The sequence below is a fragment of the Hakea prostrata genome, chromosome 5 (genome assembly GCF_041222555.1).
Source record: "Hakea prostrata isolate BN-2017 chromosome 5, UWA_Hpros_2, whole genome shotgun sequence".
NCBI lineage: Eukaryota > Viridiplantae > Streptophyta > Magnoliopsida > Proteales > Proteaceae > Hakea > Hakea prostrata.
The window spans coordinates 7364137-7378832 of NC_142604.1; the positions used below are offsets into that span (position 1 = coordinate 7364137).

The window sequence follows — 14696 nt, forward strand, 5'->3', positions numbered from 1 at the left end:
AGAACCATGTAGACGCCTACATGAAATTCCATTTTTAAAATAACGTTAGGTATCCATATATTATTTTAATAGAGGTGACGTCTTACAAAAATAATAAAAATGTTTTAATACTTATAAATTATTTTCAAAGTTTTGCCTTGAAAAAAAAATTGAATGTTTAATGAAATTAAATATGTTTTCTTCTTAGATAAAGAATTTGAGTTGTAAAAGGCCAAAATAACAGTCAACACTATAAAAGTATAGAATACAGAGAGATTCTTATAATTGATGCGTCCGTCCCTTTTTTTTATTAGCCTAAGTCTCTTTTTTTTTTCTATTTAATAAAAATTATTATTGAAAACATTTTTGATTGAAAATGAATCGTTTTCGATACTGAAAATAGAACTGTCTATGTGGTAGAGAACCCCAAACTTTAGATCACTTGCTATTTAAATGCTCATTCACTCAATTTATATGGAAGAATATTCTTGTAAGAAACAGATATCAAAGACAAATATGCTCAACATGGATGGAGGAACTTCACTAGGTACAATCACACTTACCAGTGTTATCTTTTATTTGCAAAATTAAGTGTTTCAATTTTAATGCGACCATCTACCGCATTTGGCAAGCCCGAAATTACAAGATTTTTAGAGGTGATAACATTTTAGCTCCTACCTTACTTGTCCGGATCATCTCTGATACAAGGCATAGATTTTTGAACTCAGCCGATTATGTGGAGGATACTAATCACAGCCATGATTTTTTCAACTGGTGGCACGTTCGTCCTAACTTTCGACGAGCCAAATTCTCAGTGCACAAGAGGACCAAACCACCTGATCCTTGGATTGCTATTAACTGCGATGGATCAATTCGAGGCAATCATGGTGGCTACGGCACAATTGGAAGAAACTCGGAATGCCATGTAATCTTTGCTTCAGCGGGTTGTAGCAATGACAAAAATGTGCTTCATATGGAGCTAAAAGCAATAATTTGTGGTCTACAAAGAGCTACACATCATGGTCATGCTTAAGTACAAGTGCAATCCGACTCTCAACTTGCAGTTCAAATCCTAACTGGAGGCTTACAAATCCCATGGGCAGCAAGAGGTATTGTGGATGATATTTTGGACATCAAGCATAGGCTATATCATTGCGTTTTCACACATCATGTTAGGGAATCTAATTTTTGTGCAGATTTTTTAGCTTGTTTCTCGAACTTCCCTAGAGAAACCCATTTATGTCTATGTAACCTTCCTCCGGATCTGGCCCGACTTGTTCACCAGGAAGCCAATGGGAAGCATTACCAACACATGTAATCTTTGTTTTCTATTCCTAGTTTAATACAAAGCAACTTTTCACTGGGAAAAAAAAGTGCAACCAGGTTTTTTGCGTGGAGTGTGTGGAAGAAATTAGATGATCTATCCTGCAACTCTTCCCTTTTATCTCAGTGTAGGGAGTTATTGATAATAGTATCATATTTCATATTTCAGCTTTTACCATCCCTATAGTAAAGATTGAGACCAAAAAAAAATAAAGGATCTATTAACTAGCGAATGATTCTTTCAACATTGAAACCTCCCTAGCACAGTAAAAACTATTTGGTTCTAATTCTAGCTGCCATGAAGAAGGCCTTTCATGAACTCCTTTTATCTCTGCCTCCTGATTCTTTCGTATCCCCTTTGCTTTATTGCAATCAATCTTCTTCCACTCCTGAGCAATTTGAGAGAGCCAATTCCGAGAAGACCCACCTTCTGTCACTGCTCTCAACCCACTCTCTTTCACTTCCTTCATTCTTCTCCTTATTGCTTCCCCTTCCTTCCCCATTACAAACCTCACCAGCATCGCAATCTCTTCCCTTCCCACCACCTTCTTCGTCGGCAACTCCTTTGTTCTTAAACCTACTCCTACATCCTCCGCCAACATTGCCGCATTCATCTTCTGCTCCGCATACAACGGCCAGGCGATGATCGGCACTCCGTTCAGTACGCTTTCCAACGTCGAGTTCCATCCACAATGCGATACAAAACCTCCAACAGATGGATGGCTCAATACCTCCACCTGTGGGGCCCACATGGGAACAACCAATCCCATATCTCTGGTTCGGGTCAAGAAACCCATCCGGCAAGTACCTTTCCATCCCACCACCACCACCGTCTTGGTCTCCACCACCCCTCCTTCCGGCGTTGAAGAAGGCCCCGTCCTTTCCAGCCGGCGGACGCACCACCCAAAGGAATCGTTGCCCACTCATCTCTAATCCTGTAGCCAACTCAGTGAGTTGCTCCTCCGACAGTGTTCCACCGCTCCCAAACGATATGTAAATCACCGATTCCACGGCTTGTTTATCCAGCCAATCTAGACAATCTGCACGTGATGATTGGTCACAAGGCAGACCGGATAATTTGACTAATGGTCCAACCGGGTAAACCGGCAAGGGCATTATACGGCGTAAGATTGGCTCCTGTCGAAGGGCTTTGAGAGTCGTTGGCTCTAAATCCTCCCAGGTGTTCACCAATATCCCATCAGCCAGGGGTAAGGTGGACCCCATCCATAGAAAATAGTTGTACGAGTCTTTCTTCCGGTCCATCATGGAGTCAGTCAGATCGTCTACTCGAATCGGATTGCAACCGGGTATCTGAACCGGCTCCTGCATGTCTACAAACTCGCCCTTTACCTCCTCATGCAGCGTTGGCAGGTACGCCACCAACGCCAAGTACGCTGCCGTCGTAGGGATATAAACGTACTTGGGAATGCCAAGCTCGTCTGCAATGGAGAAAGCGTAGATGCCGAACATTTCAACAACAAGAACACAGGGCTGCGTTGACATGGCAGCAATGGCAGCTCGTAAGGCAGGAATTGATTCTCTAACGGTGATGTGTATACGGGGGACAACAGCCGTTTGGGGAGTGACAAAGGCAGAGATATCCGGCGGCGAGAGATGGACGATGCGAACACCAGAAGGGAGTTGTAAGGAGTTTATCTTGGATTGGATAGCTTTAGAGGATTCTTCTGAGGCTGATGCAACGAAGATGGTGGCTTGGAAGCCGTGAAGGGTGACCAAGCGCTTGGATAGGACTACAAGAGGGGTGAGATGGCCTATGCCGGGGCTTGCAAATAGTGCTACGTGTGGGCTTTGCGATTCCATGGCTGCTTGCTTGCTTGCTGCTACCTGCTGTTGTTCTTGAATGACCTGAGGCCTGCAGGGCGTGAAACAACCGTTGGGTTGGGTTCTTTTTATAAATAGATAGAAAGGAGGTGACAGAATTTAAAATCTAGGTGACTATCAATTAATCTATTCACCTAGATTTTAAATTCTGTCATCTTGGTCATTACGCTATCCCAATTAATCTATGGAAGTATAGTTAATATTTTTTTCACTCTGTCAGACAGTGTCTGTTGGATGGGGAGGATTCTTCCATGGAGAGCGTGACAGACTTCTCATTTATAGTTTATTAATGGTAGAATGGCAGTCAACAACTTCCAGGCTGGATTTGGTGGTATTAATGCTCGTGATCATTAATTGGGTCACACTCTCTTCACCTTCTACTGTAAAGGAGGAAACTCACCAACCATTCAAATGGAAGTTGCTGCAATTCGAGAAGGACTAAAGCTAGCTATCTCCATTAATCTAAATAACGTAATTATTGAAAGTGACAATAAAACTTTTGTTAGTCTGATTAACAACATATCTGAGACTCCACCTTGGAAGATCAGTTATTATATACATGATATCTTCAGTCTTTCCTTACTATTTGATGTTTTAATTGTAAATCATATACATAGAGAAGGCAACATTGTAACTGATAGACTAGCTTCTTATGTTGCTGATTCACAAGCTTCTTCTTTTTCTTTCTCTCCCCCTCCCCCCCCCCCCCTTGTTCTTTGGTTCTTGCATTTTGATGTAATTGGTACTTTGTATCTCAAGGGCTTTTCTTTTAAATGAATTCAGTTCTTCACCAAAAAAAAAAATTGGCAGTCAAACAAGGACAAAGGGGGAATAAGTCTAATTTGAAACAGCAAATCATGTGACAACGAAGATATTAAATTTTCTTTGTTTTTGAATATTCTAGATTCCTTGAGCAATCAAATGTTCTGTCAACTAATATTTTTAGTGATCAAAAGAAAAAAAAAATCCATAATATTTATAAATTTTAATGGATATTTAAAAATGATATTTTATGAGGCAGGGCTAGTATTTAACTTCGATCGGTGTATTTGTATATAAGTTGATACCCTACCTTCAGGCTCTAGATCGTTTTAGTATGTCTGATATCCATAAAATATGGAAATCTGTCCCTTTACTTTATTATAATAATAATAATAATAATAATAATAATAATAATAATAATAATAATAATAAAAAAAGGAAATCTGCCCCTTTACACTTGACCCATGTGCATGGTTGATAAATTCCTTGTCCAAAATCATATTGAGGTGATAATATGGAAATCTGTCCCTTTACACGTGACCCAGGTGTATAGTTGATAAATTTCTTGTCCAAAATCATATCAAGAATTGAAAAGAAATATTCAAAGACTAACAATTATTCCTTCCAAAATTCCAAATTATGTCGACCGTAAAGTGCATCTTGTAATCTCTTTCAAGAGAATTCAACAGTGTGAATGATTCTCTACTAAGACAGGTCCTACTGATCTCGAATACGACACTATGGCCTTTAGCCGTAACCTTGGGTGCTTAATTCAAGCCAATCTTTGGTGGGTTGTGCGGGGTCTTGATTAGGACTTCTTTTTAATATATATTTTGTTTTCCACCCAAATAAAAAAAGAAGTTTCTTGTGTTCTTCTTCTAACTTCTAACGTGCGTGCATGTGTGCCATAAGAAGCATCTTAACAAGTTAACATTGTGTAAAAAAGTAACACACTTGGAGAAAATTATACATAGATGATGAATTCCGTTTTAAAACTTATCTTAAGTGTCATATATATTTTTTAATAGATGAGACGTCCCAGAAGAATAAGAAGAAGTTTAAAGACCAACAAATTACTCCTTCCAATGTTACAAATTCCGTGCTAAGGTGAATCGTTTCTTTTGCTCCAAAAGAATTCAATAGTATGGTTGATTCCCTAATAAGACCGGTCCTGTCGATCTCGAATACAAGTATGAACTTTCGTCAATCCCTGGTGGGTGTTGTGTAACCTTTGGTACTTCATTCAAGTCAATCTTTGGTGGGTTGTGAGTAACCAATCAGGTGCTTGTTTAAGGTTTCTTTTAATATATTTTGTCTCCCCCCCCTAAAAAACTGCGGACGTGCAACCAAAATGCAGAGGGACCAAAATAACAGTCAACACCATAGAATATGCTGATATAATAATCTAAGTACTTGCATCTCTACCGCCTTTGAATAACTTTCATGTTGGACTATTTTTTTAATTGAAGGAAATTCTTTTTTCTATTTTTTCACTCGTATTTTGAGTATTTTGACCCGTTTATGTACCCAAAAAATAATAATAATAAATTAGGAGGATGACATATACCGTCGATAGTACATGTCTCCTTCTTAAAAGATAACAAGTGACCGATTCAAATTAGTTCAAATTTTAGTTTAAATTTGAATTAGTCAATCGTTATCTATTATGATTGTCTTGTTATATATATATTGTAAGAAAAAATCAAAGTTTTATTTTATAAAATAAAATCACTATCTAAGCATGATTAAATAGATAAGTGAGATTCATCTCAAAGTCTCGTCTCCTTTGGTCACTCTTCCAACTTTCTCTCCACTTCCTCGCTCTCTCACATACTCTTTCTTCCTTGGTCAAGTCCTTGAAACCCTACTTCTAGGGTCATATATTTGAACATCTTTCTTTTTCTTGGCAGAAATATTTGAACATCTTTCCTGTATAAGAATCATACGCAATGTGATTCACAAGGCATGGTGGATTGAGAAGAGTTAGTGAGAAGTGTTTTTAGTGGGGTTTGGAGAGACTTGAGGGAAGAGATTTCTTTTTGGTTTTCATGGCAATTAAATTCACAGACCTATTGATCATTGCTGCAGATAACCCTCTCTAATCCAACACAAAACTTAAAACACCATGGCCTGCCTATGAGGTCCTCTTTTCCTCATAGGAAATGGGAATCTCAATTTAGAAAGTTGTTCAAATGTGAATAATGTTAAGGTTAAAAGCACTAAGCCCTGATCGGTTGGAGATGAGAGAATATGAGAGATTTTTTTTTTATTTATTAGAAGTCATGAAACCTCATGGACAAATCTCAGATAAACTCACAATCCATGGATCGGAAAGCAGACAATCAGTCATACATGGCAATGAGAATATGTTTTTACCAAAAATAATAGACAATGAGTCAATGAGATCTAGTATGCGAGAGAAATAATAAGAAAATAAAATGAGAAGGTCCTGTCATCTGAATGGTTGATACAGTAGGAAATGAAGGACGTGTGTTGGGTCATAGGTGGAAATGATATGAATTGCATTAATGAAAATTTTGGTCAGGTTAAATCAATCAAGGATAGAAAAAGAATATGCTGGGTCAGTATTGATGCAAATCGCAAGCCTACTCTCTGGACAATAGAAGACACCAACCATGGAAGAAAAGCCCAACTGCATCACATAGCATAAACTGATTTCTTGGAGGAAAATAAATAAATAAAATAAAAAAAACTTGAGGTTGAAGAAGGGAATATTCAAGTTGAGCAGCTACCATGTTTGGGAATTTTCCAGCCATCAAATCAAGATTCGGTAGATTCTTGCATTTTTCACTGTGGTGCACCAAAACCTGATCCCTTCAATCAACTATGCTTGAACGCAGTTGATTTTGCTTTCTTGTTCACAGAGAAGAGTGAGTGCAGGCCAACTCGGGCAGTTGGCAACCATCTACAAAGGTTAAGTCAGATTGGAGTAAGGTTTAAGAACTGCCTGAGCTGAAAATTTTAAATAAAGTTGTAGAAGTAAATGAGCATTACCATTAAAAGTGGTAGAATCATTCAAGAATGAAAGCTTCATTGTGTCCTATCAGAGGCTGATTGTAGGCATGATGGTTGAGGCTAGACTTGACAACCTCGGGCCTCGGCAAGCAGAAAAAATGGGGTTTGCGCCGCCCAGAAAGATGTAGAGAATGTCACATATCAATTTATCATATCTGCTCACAACAGGATGTGACTCCTCCAAGGTATTTAAGTTTAGAGAATTGATAGTCTTTCCATGGAGCAGCATTCATCAATGCCCAGTCTTTAAGCTTTTCAATCTTTCAACACCCTTAATCTCGGTTAGATTGTTGCATCTTCTTATTGCCATTTCGTGCAAGGACTCCAATTTTTCGAGACCGGAAATTTTGGATAACTTGTCACACGCCTCAATCCAGATACTTCGTAACTCCTTTAAGTTTGAAAGATCCAGCAATCTTTCCAAGGAGCAGCATTCGATTATTGTCAAACTTTTCAGCCTTTTCAATCTGTGGAGACCATGAATTTCAGCTAGGTTGTTGCAATATCTTATTTTTAGTTCTTCCAAGGACTCCAACTTGTCAAGTCCAAGAATTTCAGATAAGTTGTCACAGCTCTTGATCTCAAAATTCCGCAACTTTTTCAAGTTTGAATGATCCACTCGTAATCTTTCCGAAGACTGCAACGGCTTCAATTCATAAACCAAATGAATCTCGGACAGATTCTTGCAAGCTTTTATATGTAACTCTTGCAAAGACTCCAACCCATAAAGTCCTCCAATTTCAGATAACTTCTCACAATTCCAAATAGTCAATTTCCTCAACTCTTTTAAGTTTGAAAGATCGGGCAGCTTTTCCAACGATTTACAGCACCCGATGTATAAATCTCTCAAGTTCTTCAGGGTTGAGATATCCTCTAACAATGTTTTTAACAATGGGGCTTCTCTAATGAATAATTCTTGTAAGGATTCATAGCCCTCAAGGCCCTCAATCTCCATTAATTCCGGGCAATTCCGAATGTGTAGTTCCCTCAGCTGTTTCGAATCCCTTAGGTACGGTAATTTCTTGAAAGATTTGCAATCCATTATCTTCAACTCTTCAAGAGAATTCATCCCTTCACCTACGAAACCAGACATGACATAATTCTCACTGATCTTTAAACACAACAGATTTATGGAACCTTTCATTATTGGTAATCTTTTAAATACACAGCAGTTCCGAATTTCACACTGCTCCAAAGACTCCAATTTATCGTCAAGACCTTCAATTTCTTCCAGGCTCAAACAAGAATCAAGTTTTAATGCCTCTAAATTTCTTAAATATCCTCCAGATGCACTTGATATCTTTACCACGGATTTGCAATAGTAAACTTCAAGGCTTCTCAAACTCAATGGAAGTCCTGATATTAATCGAACAGAGCCACAATCTCGAACTGATAAGCTGGTCAAACTCGAGGGAAAATTTAACATTATGTTTTGAAGTGAACCGCAGAAACTGACCCTAAGTGTGATCAAACTTGAGGGAGGATTAGAGAGATTTTGAAGTGAATGACAACCGCAAAAATCAATACTAGTCAAATTTTGGGGAAGACTTGAAATATTTTGAAGTGACTTGCAGCCATAAAAATCAATACTAGTCAAACCTGGGGGAAGGCTTGGGACATCATCATTGCAACTTAAAGTAAGTGCTTTCAAGGTGGTCATGACTTCCCATTTATCTGGTATCTTGTTCAGGGACCAACAGCCATATAAAAGGAGTGTTTCAAGAGATGCCAACTCACAAATTTCAACTGGGAGATCCACTAGACTCTTGCAGTCCTCCATATCTAATGTGACCAAGTTCTTGAGATGACCAACAGATGTGTCAACCCTAATCAAATTTTCACAATTTTCAAGACTCAATACCTCCAGAAGTTGATTTCCTGAAAAGTCAGGAGTACTTTGTAGCTGCTGGCAAGACTCAAGTTTTAGAACTTTCAAATTTACGGCCATCTGCAAAATAATTTAAAGAAAAATTACAATCAATTTCTTTAAATGCCTGAAAATGATCAAATTTAAAAGAGACAAACAGTACAGAGAAAGATAGACCTTGATGTAGTTCCAGCCCATCCAGTTTTCAGTGATCTCGCTATTCGATAGATCAAGAACAACTAGTTTTTCCGGACAAAAGCTTGTCAGTGCATATTGTTGATCAAGGCATCCTTTCCAACTAAGCCATCTAAGTTCTGAAAAAGAATTGTTGCAATTACCCAAGATTTGGGCATAATCAAGCTGGAGCAATCTTATTTCAGTCATTGAATCAAGCCCGTCACTCATCAAACGTCCGCTCTTTGATTTACTATTGAAGTCAATACTAAGTTGCTTAAAGTCAATAGCGAGTCCTACGCACTTATTTGTTCCCTACAAAAGAAATGACTTTCAGCCAAGTACTATAATAAGATTATTATAACAAGTGAAAAAAATAAAGCCACCAAATAACTAATTTAGAGGCTCATCATGAAAAATAACACTAGATGCACCAAATATATACCTTATATTTTATAAGCACATCCAAGACATCCTCCTTAGACCATATTCGACTACGTTCCCTTGGTTTTATACTCTCTCGACGAACAATATCTCTTCCAAGATCTCGGAGCACATCATGCATCCTTAGCTCACCATCTTCACTAATTGTTATCAAAGACTTTGCACAAAGAGCATCAAGTCCTACTTGAGGGTAAAAATCACAAGCATCCCATACATGGCACACAATATCTTTCTTCATTCCAATAAAAAAACAAGCAGTATCCAAAAACATTTGTTGCTCTGCAGATTCTAATCCATCATAGCTTATTTTCAATCTTTCCATAACATCATTATTTGGAACCTTTTGCAACTTCTTCAACATGCTTTCCCATGCCGGTTTCTTCTTTGAAAATAAAGATGAACCTATGACTTTAAGAGCCAAGGGAAGCCTTCCAGCAACTTTTACCATTGCTTTCGAAAGATCCAGATAATCTTCTTGAGGATGGTTCTTTTTAAATGCGTAACGGCTAAAAAGTTCAAGAGAATCATCCAAATTCATTAAATCAAGCTCATAAATCCCTGCTCTTTGAGTAATTAAAGTATCCTTATTTCTACTTGTGATAATGATTCTACTTCCATTACCAAACCATTCTCCACCCCCAATTAAAGACTCCAGTTGAATATCTTGGTCCACATCGTCGAGAACAACTAGAACTTTCTTTGTGCATAATCTTTGTTTAATCACTTTAATTCCAGTATCCACATCAATAATATTTTGACTCCCATCTTTTAAGATAGTTGTGATAAGTTTGTTTTGTAGATAGGGAATCCCAAATTTTCTAGCATCCTCTCGAACGTTATCTATAAATGCATATTCTTCAAATTTATTAAGGATTGTGTTGCTGACAGCCCTAGCAATTGTTGTCTTCCCAATGCCACCAAACCCATGGATACCCACAATTTTTGTGACCTCAAAATTAATCTCTAATTTTTCCAACACTTTTTCTACATGAGATTTGATTCCAACTAGGTTGTCAGAAACATGCACGAGTCTCTTGTTCAATGTACTGGAAACTACTTTAACAATTTCTTTTACTAACTTCGCTTCATGCCTGTCAAACAAGAAAATCCACAAGTGAATTATGTGAATAACGTACATAAGAAAAAAATTGAAAAGAAATGTCCAACATGGAATAAATCCATAAGTGAATTATGTGTAATGATTTATATTATGCATATTTTATTATGTGCTTCTATGTTCTTGTTATTTTTCATCAAAATCTTTCACGAAGAGCAAGTAAGGAGAAGAAAACGATAAGCAATATCCCAGATATTTTTAGCTCTTACGCCAGCAAACTTTTATTGGGCAACTTTAATTGCAAATTGGTTTTCATTGATCTTACCTCTACCTCTCTTAATTTTTGGCTTCTTATTTAGAAATTTGTAGTGGAGAGAATACACACGACATTAAAATTTGAAACCATAAGAATATGTTGCACTTACATGTCCTCCTTGAAATGCCATCCATCCAACTTTCCAATCTCTTGCAAAACAACTCGCCATTTTTGCACTGTTGCCTCATCAAAGCACTTTGGGTGTTCCTCTTCAAAGGCCTTTGCAAATGCCCCTGTCTGGTTTCGTACATCCTTTGGTTCAATTTTGTAGAATATGGGCAATACAATCTGGTTCCTTGTTCTTCTGCATTCAAATATCTCATTTAACTCGTTGAGGCACCATTTGCTGGATGCATAGCTCATCGAGAGAATGGGAATGGAGATTACTGACTGCTGTACTGCAGTGAGTAGATTAGGAGCAAGCTCTTCTCCCTTACTCAGTTCTTCATCGTCCCTAAAAGTTCGAATTCCAGCCCCAACTAAAGCATGGTAGAGGTGGTCGGCAAAACTAGTACGGACGTCTTTGCCATGAAAGCTCAAAAATACTTCATAACTCAAACTAGAAAAAGATGCCTGTTGACAAGCTGTAGCCATTGTAGAAAATTTATTGCTGGACTTCCTTTCAAATTTTAACTGAAAGGAGATGAGCCAAGCTTGAGTGGTCTTGCATTATCGTGAAAGTATTGTGGGTGCATGACTCAGAAATTGAAAAACAAGAAAACTGGTAAGAACTACACCATTGAAAGGTAAACCATGGATGAACAGCTGGTAGTCATAGATCTTCGAGCTAAGCAGATGCATGCTTATCCTAACATTCTTATTACTTCAGTCAATTATATTTTTTATATGTATTTGTATATTTATATTTCTGGTTGAGCGTCAAAGTTAATGGATGAATGGAGCATATGCTCCAATGCTCCTCGATCAATACAAACACTCGATTTTTTCATTCAATTAATTATTTTCATGACAGTACTTTCACTATTATATTTTACACAATTGGAATAAATTTGTAACAAGGAAATCTTTACCATTTGGTCCATTTCCATGCTTCTGATGGCTACAAATTGGGTTTGTTTAATAACCAAGAAGGGCCCCATTGAGGTAAAAAAAATATTATACTATATGTAAATATATAATATAAAAATAAAAAGAATATAAATAAAATTATTTTATTGTTGAAGCACTATGCCTCAATTTAAAATTATTGCAATTCATCAGAACCTAATAATGTCTTATGAAGGTTGGTCTATCGTGTGTTTGGTCATATGATTCTATGGATTTCAAGTCCGTTGAATGAATCCGATTTTTATTAAACATTTTATTACTTTTCTTAAATGATTCATCAGCATCAAGAATCACGTGGATTTAGGAATTTGCCTGAAAATTGGAATTATTCGAATTTGAGTGTTGACAGATGATATTTAGGGCACAAAAACAAAGCAACTCAGGGAATGAAGCGGCAGAGGCATGTTCAGGTTTGACATTCCAAAGATTATGATTCGTTATGGCATCCAAACAGACATCAAAAATTGAAGGAGAGATGCGCGAGAGAAAAAGAGAGCTAGGTTACCTTCGATTTGATCGATCGCTCTTCGAAATAGTTCAAATGGTGTATGAAATTCGTGCTTCAACTGCTTCTGGATCTCACAGACTTGCCTCAAACGAAGGAAGAAAAAAAAAACCAGAGGTAAATCAACGGGAGTGAGCAGTGGGGATCGAGGTGCTGAACTGGATTAAGAAGACGAGGAGCTCCAAAGCAGCGTTCTTATTTTATCGGGTACATTTTTGCAAATTTTCCTGCCGTTGATTTTTTCTTTTTTTTTTTTTTTTTTTCTTTATGGTTGTTGAGAAATATGAATGTTTTGGGCCAGGTTAGGGAGTGATTGAGTGGTCACGAAATTTGTGACTTGGATATTGTCAATTTGTATAAATAAAAGTTTGATTAATTTGATTGCGGCCAAGAGGTCGTGCTTCAATGCTGCGCATTAAAAACACATGGGACGGACGGTTGATTGAGATCTCGGCCGTTCGCTGCACATGCTGTGCATTAAGCATACATTCGATCTCGACCGTTCGCTGTACATGCTGCGCATTAAGAATACAAGTCACAGTGCCAAGGCTGGCCAAGCTTCCTAGTAATTTGTGTAGCTAAGTTTGACTGCTGTTGTTCTTTCAAAAAACTCAAAGACGCTCTGTGGGACATATTCTCCCACCCACTTAAGAAAATATGAACACTTTTTTGTCCTGTCCTTCCTTTTAATTTTTCTTTCTTGTAGTGGAATTTAGAATGATCCAATTAAATTTTAATTTTAAAGAATACTTCATTATCTTTTAATTAATATTTATTAATAATAATTAATTATGATACATTATTAATACACATTTACACTAATTGCACCCAACACTCAATAATGAATTGGATATTGTCTGAAAATTTACATATCCGACAAATATAGGATTCATGGCTGATTCAAATTCAGATAATGTGTTAATAATAAGATGTTTTGTGAACTAATATTTTAGTGGTCAAAGAAAAAAAAATCCTTAATATTTATAAATTTAAATGGATTTTTAAAATGATATTTTATTTGGGGAGATAGAGGTTGAGCTAGGATTAACGTCGACGGTGATCACCAAGTACTGATATGTCACAGACGGAAAGAGGGCTAAAAGATAATTTTGCTTATATAATATTCTTGCCTGCTAACTATCTAACTTTCATTCCTCTCCTGTGATCATAATGTTTCTGGACTTTTTGCAGTAACACTCACCATTTTCATTGATAGATAGATTGATGTAGATACTGGCGGTTATCATCAAATCTCAAGTTACAAAGTCTGGGCTTAATAGGCCCAAGTCCAAATCCTTATACTGGTTCTGTGGGCCTGGCTGGATCCATTATAGTCAGCCCAACAGCCCACACATCTACTCTTCATTTCATACATTGCCAATCCTAGAAAGCTCTAGCACCCAACTCTGCCTTGATTAACACCAATGGAAGTTCCAATAATGGCAAAGTTAACTCTTAATTCCATTGATAGTGATCTTTTGATATCTTTAAGTCTTGTGGAATATTCCAAATGGAGAGGCAGGATCCCTCATCCACTCTCATTTACATGCTATAATTTTCTAAGTAAGAGGATTAGTAACTATTCCATTTCAAATCAAGCAAAGTACCTTTTCTTGCTTAGGGTCAATCATTAGAAGGGAATGATTGTATCTGCCCTTCAAATTTTCATTACAAAGCATTAGATTTCATTAAATTTTTACCATAGATATTACCCATGTGCAACAAAAATGCTTTTAAGCGTTATTCACTCGATTTACTTGCTTTAACCCGGACCAGAAAGGTTCAAACTAAACCAAACCATCATCTTCTTCACTGTTTAATTGCTCTCAATCAAAATCCAGGCTGAAAACGAAGAGTCATCACCTTAAAATCCCATCATTATTCACCCCATCATTATTCACCCCAACTGCTGCAACTCTCCAACAATTATTTTATTTATTTTGGTTCTTTTTTTACAACTTAAGTTATCCAGCTTTTGATGTGTACGATGGGTGAATTATAGCTTTGGTAAGCCAATAAGTTGGTAATAAAGGCTAGAAGTTCAAGAATTATATATTTTTTTGGATAAATAGGAATTTTAATGGGAAGTTTTGTGTGTACAATCAATAGCATCTGTTGTTGCTATAAGATAATGGACTTCTACAATTTGTCACATACTAATGATGGTGCCTTCCTAACGAAGTTGTCTTCTACTATTTTGATATTCCTTAGAAGAAAAAAAAATTCAATGTATTCCAAATCTAAATCTAAAACAAGAAGACTAATTAATGTCTTCAACTACACCAATGAGTTTTACCTAATATAAGATCAAATGGTTTCACTA

General features: G+C 37.0%; 1 protein-coding gene and 1 pseudogene across 2 annotated transcripts; both read right to left on the minus strand.

Annotated features, from left to right (window-relative positions):
- Nucleotides 1-1488: 1488 nt before the first annotated feature.
- On the minus strand, nt 1489-3203 carry LOC149014775 (anthocyanidin 3-O-glucosyltransferase 5-like; annotated as a pseudogene).
- A 2210-nt stretch (nt 3204-5413) lies between these two features.
- LOC149014776 (disease resistance protein L6-like) lies at nt 5414-12632 on the minus strand. 2 transcript variants are annotated; one of them, XM_089155792.1, is made up of 6 exons: nt 12374-12632; nt 10910-11433; nt 9429-10518; nt 8987-9298; nt 6922-8890; nt 5414-6832 (listed from the first exon to the last, which is right to left on the minus strand). In XM_089155792.1, exons 2-5 carry the CDS (start codon nt 11392-11394, stop codon nt 7175-7177), a joined length of 3603 nt encoding a protein of 1200 aa, XP_089011918.1. In that variant the 5' UTR covers nt 11395-11433; nt 12374-12632; the 3' UTR covers nt 5414-6832; nt 6922-7174. The 2 variants fall into 2 exon arrangements, with proteins under 2 accessions (XP_089011918.1, XP_089011919.1); XM_089155793.1 differs by lacking the exon at nt 12374-12632 and having other exon boundaries at nt 5414-6559; nt 6660-6832; nt 10910-11909.
- Between the last annotated feature and the right edge of the window lie 2064 nt (nt 12633-14696).

Coding starts and splice junctions, on each gene's coding strand:
- LOC149014776 (XM_089155792.1), bottom strand. CDS start 11,394: ATGGCTACAGCTTGTCAACAGGCATCTTTTTCTAGTTTGAGTTATGAA. Junction 10,519..10,909: donor TGGCATTTCAAGGAGGACAT/GTAAGTGCAACA, acceptor CTTGTTTGACAG/GCATGAAGCGAAGTTAGTAA. Junction 9,299..9,428: donor ATGTGCTTATAAAATATAAG/GTATATATTTGG, acceptor TTTCTTTTGTAG/GGAACAAATAAGTGCGTAGG.